Here is an 8,380-nt window from a genome sequence, read left to right as displayed (position 1 = left end):
CTGTCACTCCCTCTCTCTAACCACACCACACCTGTCTAGACCAGATCACACCAGACCAGGCCTATCACATCATATTTAATTATGGAAAGATGCTGCTCTCTTTGAGTCTAATCAAATTGTTATAAATCTTTATTAAAATCCAAAAAGCACATATCTGTATCAGGAAACTGTACGATACTTTGCAGACAGGCAACAGCACACCTGGCATTTCAACCTCCGATGGAGTGTATTTGACAATGTCAAGATAAAAAATGCTACATCAGAAAGAGAGGACCATCATCTGTTTACTTGGGAATAAATAGGACTTATTCAGTAAAACAAAATGTAATTTCTTGGGGGGAAAAAAGAAAGTAATTGCATGCACTGTAGAATAGATGTATTTACATGCTAAAAAATTATGTTTGACAACACAGCCATCAGACAGTATCTTGCTTTCAATGTGATAATTCATTCATACTTGCCCACTTGCCCACTTCCAGAGAGAGAGAGCTTGAAATAGCACAAGAGAAAAATACAGTATATCTTATTCACACATTAAAGCTCTTTGGATTCATCCGTTGATGAATAATGTCCATGGGATTTCAGAGAAGTGATTGGGACTTTGGTGAAGGTATGTACACTTGTCAGGAGGAAAACCTCACTGGAGTTCATTTACACAATGTTTACAATGTTTACTGTGTCCCAAATGGCACCCTATTCCCTATCTAGAAATAGGGCTTTGGTCAAAAATAGTGCATTATACAGAGAATATGGTTCCACTTGGGGACTCAGAAAGTATCTTTAATAATATTCTGGTCTTTAGGCTTCACACTGCTTCAACAGCAGACTTTGGTTAGCCAGGGTGGGAGTTTCAGGGATGTGCCGAATGACATCATAGATGGTGGTATGCAAATCCTGGACAGACTCTAGGTGTGCCAGAGATCTGCTTGATGCCTGGGAAATGAAAACAAACACATTTAGGGACATTACATGTTATAGCAAACGGTGGGGTTGGGAATAGAACCTGGGTAGCACACGTTAAAGGCAAACATGCTACGCATTCCTCCAATAGGGTTAACCCCTATGGGGGGATTGTAACATGGGCTCATTAGCGAGGGTCACAACAATATGAAAGAAGTGTAACAGCAGAAAATTAGGACTTTTGTACCAAGCTGCATTGTTGCAAGACATACAACATACCTGTGTAGATTCCATTTTCCCAGGTATAGAGACAAACTCATAGATGCCAAAGTCTTCAGTTGCATCCTCATGACCTGCAAGTACAATGTAGTTAATAGTTTATATCTTCACCTGTCAATGTTCTATTCTCTCTCCACTTACTTCCTGTTTCTTGTTCCCAGTAGACTATTTGATTTAGTACGTGTCACTTTTGGTTTGGGGAAAACCGAATACTGCCCCACCACAGTTAAATGTATTGAACTCAGTCCACTAAAGCACAGACGAATCCAACTGAAATGTGAAGAGATTACCAACCAAGCTAATGGACAAATATGCCTGCACAAGTCAAACAAGTATGATTACTGTAATTGTTCTATGCTGGTGAAGCTTTTATGAAGAGTATTGTTTGTCTAAGGCTATGTCCACGACACTGCCTAACAACAGGCAGGAATGTAAGGCTATAAGGTATACAGTAAACAGTGCAGCCGGAGTGAGGGGACTTACCTGAACAGTGTGGACGCTTCGGTTCTGTCAAAGGTCTGCATGGTAGAGGCAAATCAACTGGAATTAAACCCATTTACTGGATGTAGGCTACCTAGACAGAGGTCTTTATTCATGTGTAAGCCGGGATCAGTAATGTTCTTACCTGTTATAGATGTTCATGAGAACTGTAAAAGAAACAAGATAAGATGATACTTTTTGGTCTTCATCAATAACACAAATGACATAGAGAGTCATGCTCTTCATCAATAACACAAATGATATAGAGAGTCATGCTCTTCATCAATAACACAAATGATATAGAGAGTCATGCTCTTCATCAATAACAGAAATTATATAGAGAGTCATGCTCTTCATCAATAACACAAATGATATAGAGAGTCATGCTCTTCATCAATAACACAAATGATATAGAGAGTCATGCTCTTCATCAATAACAGAAATTATATAGAGAGTCCTGCTCTTCATCAATAACACAAATGATATAGAGAGTCATGCTCTTCATCAATAACAGAAATGATATAGAGAGTCAGAAGACATTATTTTCTCCTATATCCTGTTTCAGTTTGACATAGCATTTGCAGATAATTTACATTTACTGTACTGTGATCAAACTTTAAAATCTAGTGTCTACAGTAGTAGTGTGTGTTCTGTGGTCACAGTTACTGCTGTCACCCTGAGACTTATAAAGTGGGCCGTAACATCTACCTCTCTTGGGATGATGACAGGTCTTTATGAAGTAGACCAGTAACATACAGCCAGTAATGAACAGACAGGACAGAGTGATGGCAGCCAGAGGAGAGAATGAGTTGTTCTCCTGGACATAGCTCTCCTTTCCTACAAATAAAAGAGAATAACTCTACATTCAGAAAAACATTTTAAAACTTAGACAGAGCCGATTTCCCAGACACTGATTAAGCCTAATCCTGGACTAAAAAGCTAGCTATTGTATTTAATAGAGATTTTTTTTAATGAAATGCTTTTTAGTCATGGACTAGGCTTAATCTGTGACTGAGAAACAGGCCCTGCAGGTATTGTGACTAAATGCTACACATTGGGGAATAGAGTCCAAGCTAAGAGTAAACTTGTCAACTCAGACCTGGTGGACAGTTAGTAAGTTTAGTTTGTTCATAACATTTTTAGATACTTCTCAATAGATTATATTTTCAACAATGTCACTTGCTATACAGTAGCCAAGATTGTGTGTATGTTTGCCCATTTGGAGACTGAAACCACCTACACATAGAAACTCCACACATGCAGTAAAACGTGGTCAACAATGAGACCAGCTGTTATTTCTCTCTGTTTACTCTCCTATGGAGCCAGTGGACTTTTACACAGGCCAGGCACATAGCAACTGAGAAGAAATACAATATGTATGATTCACTGTGTGTAGGTGAATTACCTGGCTCTGTTCTAAAGGTACCTTTGGACTATCTGCACTCAAGGCTACTGCTCACATTTGGAAAAGGTTACAGTATACACACCATTTAGGTTTCAAATGTCAGTAACATTTGTCCCTTTGTCCCTCTGACAGCACACCTCATCTTCTCCTCTTCCTCACCTTGGTACTTTATGGCATGATAAGGTGCACAGTGGGTACCCAGACCTGATTCTCAGTCCCACCTACGCTACATCAGCAACCCAGGCCAGAGTGTGTGTGTGCGTGCGTGCGTGTGTGTGTGTGTTCCCAGTCCCTCCTTCGTTCCCTCCAGCACACCAGGACAGCAGCCCAGCTCTACCCACCTGTCCCCAGGCTGGCCACCACCAGGGTGAACTGGGTCTCATCCTGCTTCTGGGTCACATTGTTATACGCCCTGCACAGGAACTCCTCGGCCTGGGCCAGCTTGTATGAGGTGACCTCCAGGCGCAGTCCCACAGTGATGACCTCAGTGGCGTTGTTGGTCTTAGAGATCCACATACAGCTGTTGGGAGGGTTGGAGTCGGCCTGACAGTCGAAGAACACCAGCTCACCAGGGTTCACTGTGAAGACCTCCCCGGTCCTCAGGCCATGGTCAGACTTTACAGCCAGGTTGTAAGGACCATCTGGAAGATATCAGAGGGGCTCACATTGTCACAAACACTATAATCAACTTCAAACTCTATTGGGACTGTGGTAAACCTAGGATCCGTTGGCAGCTAAGATGAATTGTTTGATCATCAATAATTCAGAATCTCATTAACTGAGTAAACATGTCGCCCTATTGTAAGGCTGCTTTTGGCTCTTCTCCACTAAAATTCAAAAAACACTCGCACATCTGAGCTATCTTTGTTTCAGGTGCGTGGTAACAGTAGAGTAATATGAGAAAAAAGAAGAAGCCCACACACTGCTCTTGCTAGTATCACTACTCTTTATTAAGCTTTACGCCACTACAAATCAGGTTACAAGACATAGAGTGGTTTCACTGCTACAGGGATGAGTGGTAGTCCAGGTCTTCTCACGTCCTTTAGCTGAACAGGTGGCAATTACTGTATTTTGATTTATTTTTGCCATCAGAGTGTCCGCCTGAAGCAACGCCATATGGCCGCTCAAACATTCAGGTTCTAGCGAAGGCGTTTTGCCATTGTGAAATGGCCGTCATATATTGAAAACAAAGCTGACATTAGAGCTGTGTGCCTCAGTTGCTAGGATATGCTACTAGTCACTGTGGTCATCACATTAGCTTGCACATCGGGTTTGTTGATATGAAAACAAACTGGACGTATTAGATGGGGGCCTATAATGAAACCTCATATCCTCAAAAATGACAATGGCGATGTGACACTGAAATGGCTTAGGGAAGTGCTTCTCAAAGTCGGGCCTAGGGATCATTGGGGTCCTCCTTAGTAAGATGAAGAATAACCATGTATCAACGAAATAACATCTGTCAATTATTTGTAATTATCTTCTCTCAGTTTCTGCCTGTCTCTGCAATTCCAACTTGAAGTGTGTTGTCAGCAGCCATCAGCGTAATATACTCATTTATATAACTGCTGATAGAAATACACAATAGGATAATAAACTCTACCTGTATGAGCAATAATGTAGAAGGTAATGTGATATTACAGCTACATGGGTGTTACATTAGATGTTAAGACAAAGAGGTCCCATCTAATGAATCCCTTTCCTCTGACTACATCTATAAATACAACCATTAAGAACTGCATTTATCATAATGGAACTGTTTTGACGTACTGCAACATTTGTTGTCTTGTTGGAAGATAACATTTTCAACTGTAGGACGGGCTAATGTCCAACCATATTATATGTCAACAACCTCCAACAATCTCCAAACCTGCCAGGACCAGCCTGGTTTCATTAACGCAACAGCATCACGATAGCGAAACTGCAACGATAGTATCGCCACAGAACACTGGACGTCTGTCAGACATGCAAATGCCATATCTGCACAGTGTGTGCCCAGGGGTGGTATGGATTTACATACTGAGATTACTCATAGAAGGCCAGGACGATGTCAAGTCTTTGTACTTCTTTAAAATGGGGAAAATAAAGTATGAGAAGTTGCCATTAATTTCCTTCCCCAACCAACAGTGTGCTGTTTTAGACAGACCAACATGGGTGTTCTGTTTTAGACAGAGGAACAGGGGTGTGCTGTTTTAGACAGACCAACAGTGGTGTGCTGTTTTAGAGAGACCAACAGGGGTGTGCTGTTTTAGAGAGACCAACAGAGGTGTGCTGTTTTAGACAGACCAACAGTGGTGTGCTGTTTTAGACAGACCAACAGGGGTGTGCTGTTTTAGACAGACCAACAGGGGTGTGCTGTTTTAGACAGACCAACAGGGGTGTGCTGTTTTAGACCAACGGGGGTGTGCTGTTTTAGACAGACCAACAGGGGTGTGCTGTTTTAGACAGACCAACAGGGGTTTGCTGTTTTAGACCAACAGGGGTGTGCTGTTTTAGACAGACCAACAGGGGGGTGTGCTGTTTTAGACAGACCAACAGGGGTGTGCTGTTTTAGACCAACAGGGGTGTGCTTTTAAGACAGACCAACAGGGGGGGTGTGCTGTTTTAGACAGACCAACATGGGTGTGCTGTTTTAGACAGACCAACAGGGGTGTGCTGTTTTAGACAGACCAACAGGGGTGTGCTGTTTTAGACAGACCAACAGGGGTGTGCTGTTTAGACAGACCAACAGGGGTGTGCTGTTTAGACAGACCAGACAGTGGTGTGCTGCTTTAGACAGACCAACAGTGGTGTGCTGTTTTAGACAGACCAACAGTGGACCAACAGGGGTGTGCTGTTTTAGACAGACCAACAGGGGTGAGTTGTTTTAGACCAATAGGGGTGTGCTGTTTTAGACAGACCTACAGTACTTACAGAATACATTAAGGTCCAGGGTGTGGCTCTGTCTCTGGCTGATGTGGTTCCTGGCCAGGCAGCGGTACTGTCCAATGTCCTTCTTCCTCACAGGATTCATCACCAGAGTAGAGTTATCCTGTGAGAACTGATGGCGATCACTAGCATCTAGGGGCATGTTGTTCCTCAGCCACTGGTACTGAACCCTGGTCCCGTTCTCCACCCAGCAGGTCCACGTCACGTTCTCCTTGTCCTCAACAACTGTAGAAGATGGGGTCTTCCTGATAACAGGAGTGGACACGGGTACTGGAGAAGGGGAGAGATAGAACAGTGAGTATGCTGATGAAAGAAACAGTATTGTAATGCAGTCCGTTAAACTATTTACCGGAAAGGTCTTTAAGTCTTTCGAAGTACATGGCAATTGGATTGATGCAGCCAGGCCGAAATGTTCCATACATGCAACATTCCACAATGATCTGCCTATGTACACAACATATATAAGATGTATAGCTCGTCAATCAATGATGTAAAAATAGAGATTGACATAAGATTCTCTGGTGTCCACCACCAACTCACCATCTACAGTGACATGGATGGTCCTCTCGACCCTGACGAGCTCCTGTCTCTGGGGGAAGTGAATATCCAGGTCCAGGTGATAGTCCCCCTCCGCCGCCTCGTCCAGCCTGGGGATCAGGAGAGAGGCGTTGGGGGGCTGGAAAAAGAAGCGGCTCCTGTGTCTCATGGAGGCCACCATGATGGCTGAATGGTTGTGGAAGGTCACCAGGAGGGTTTTGGGGCCCCCCGGCCGGGTCTGGTACCAGCTGCCCTGGATCTCAACATCCTCATTTTGAAAGTGAGTCTCCACGGAGAGGAGGAGGGACTTCCCTTTGACGCCATTGAGCACGGACGGAATGTGGACGAACTCTGAGTTTACTTCTGAGGAGGGAGGGAAGGATGGGGTGAGAGAGAGTATTATAGAGGAGTAAAGGAAGGTGTGAGAGAGTATTATAGAGGAGGGAAGGAAGGGGTGAGAGAGAGTATTATAGAGGAGGTAAGGAAGGGGTGAGAGAGTATTATAGAGGAGGGAAGGGGTGAGAGAGAGTATTATAGAGGAGGGAAGGAAGGGGTGAGAGAGAGTATTATAGAGGAGGGAAGGAAGGGGTGAGAGAGTATTATAGAGGAGGGAAGGGGTGAGAGAGAGTGTTATAGAGGGAAGGAGCAAGAGAGTGAGCTATAGAGAGAGAAAGAAATTAACAAATTAGTCTCCACGGAGAGGAGGAGGGACTTCCCTTTGACGCCATTGAGCACGGACGGAATGTGGACGAACTCTGAGTTTACTTCTGAGGAGGGAGGGAAGGAAGGGGTGAGAGAGAGTATTATAGAGAAGGGAAGGAAGGGGTGAGAGAGTATTATTGAGGAGGTAAGGAAGGGGTGAGAGAGAGTATTATAGAGGAAGGAAAGGGTGAGAGAGTATTATTGAGGAGGTAAGGAAGGGGTGAGAGAGAGTATTATAGAGGAAGGAAGGGGTGAGAGAGTATTATTGAGGAGGTAAGGAAGGGGTGAGAGAGAGTATTATAGAGGAAGGAAGGGGTGAGAGAGAGTATTATAGAGGAGGGAAGGAAGGGGTGAGAGAGAATATTATAGAGGAGGGAAGGAAGGGGTGAGAGAGAGTATTATAGAGAAGGGAAGGAAGGGGTGAGAGAGTATTATTGAGGATTGAGCAGGAGAGATTATTGAGGAGGTAAGGAAGGGGTGAGAGAGAGTATTATAGAGGAAGGAAGGGGTGAGAAGGTATTATAGAGGAGGGAAGGGGTGAGAGAGAGTATTATAGAGGAGGGAAGGAAGGGGTGAGAGAGTATTATAGAGGAGGGAAGGAAGGGGTGAGAGAGAGTATTATAGAGGAGGGAAGGAAGAGAGAGTATTATAGAGGAGGGAAGGAAGGGGTGAGAGAGTATTATAGGAGGAGGAGGGAAGGGGTGAGAGGGGTGAGGAAGAGAGAGAGTGTTATAGAGGAAGGAAGGAAGGGGTGAGAGAGATTATAGAGGAGGGAAGGAAGGGGTGAACAAAGTATTATAGAGGAGGAAGGAAGGGAGTGGAGTATTATAGAGGAGGAGGAAGGTTGATTATAGACGGACGGAATATGGAGGGAACTCTGAGAGTATTATGAGGAGGAGGGAAGGAAGGGGTGAGAGAGAGTATCCACGGAGGAGGAAGGGGAGAGAGAGGAGGAAGGGGTGAGAGAGTATTATAGAGGAGGAAGGAAGGGGTGAGAGAGAGTATTATAGAGGGAAGGAAGGGGTGAGAGAGTATTATAGAGGAGGGAAGGAAGGGGTGAGAGAGTATTATAGAGGAAGGAAGGAAGGGGTAGAGAGTATTATAAGGAAGGGGTGAGAGAGTATTATAGAGGAGAGGAAGGAAGGGGTG

The 8,380-nt window shown here is 44.1% G+C and overlaps 1 protein-coding gene across 1 annotated transcript; it reads right to left on the bottom strand.

The window, feature by feature from the left end:
- Positions 1-111: 111 nt before the first annotated feature.
- Positions 112-6,986, bottom strand: LOC112264347 (HEPACAM family member 2). The gene is made up of 8 exons (XM_024440889.2): positions 6,533-6,986; positions 5,978-6,262; positions 3,406-3,705; positions 2,368-2,496; positions 1,805-1,826; positions 1,663-1,697; positions 1,180-1,253; positions 112-933 (listed from the first exon to the last, which is right to left on the bottom strand). The coding sequence occupies exons 1-8, from the start codon at positions 6,708-6,710 to the stop codon at positions 799-801; spliced, it is 1,158 nt and encodes a 385-aa protein (XP_024296657.2). The 5' UTR covers positions 6,711-6,986; the 3' UTR covers positions 112-798.
- Between the last annotated feature and the right edge of the window lie 1,394 nt (positions 6,987-8,380).

The sequence above is a fragment of the Oncorhynchus tshawytscha genome, linkage group LG13, assembly GCF_018296145.1.
Source record: "Oncorhynchus tshawytscha isolate Ot180627B linkage group LG13, Otsh_v2.0, whole genome shotgun sequence".
In the NCBI taxonomy this organism is placed as follows: Eukaryota; Metazoa; Chordata; class Actinopteri; order Salmoniformes; family Salmonidae; genus Oncorhynchus; species Oncorhynchus tshawytscha.
This window is presented reverse-complemented; position numbering and strand designations above follow the sequence as displayed.

Excerpts from the sequence above, each read along its gene's own strand:
- LOC112264347 (XM_024440889.2), bottom strand. The coding sequence starts at position 6,710 with ATGGTGGCCTCCATGAGACACAGGAGCCGCTTCTTTTTCCAGCCCCCC. Across the intron at positions 1,254-1,662 it reads GAAGCGTCCACACTGTTCAG|GTCATGAGGATGCAACTGAA; the intron begins GTAAGTCCCCTC and ends TTGTACTTGCAG. Across the intron at positions 934-1,179 it reads GGAAAATGGAATCTACACAG|GCATCAAGCAGATCTCTGGC; the intron begins GTATGTTGTATG and ends TTCATTTCCCAG.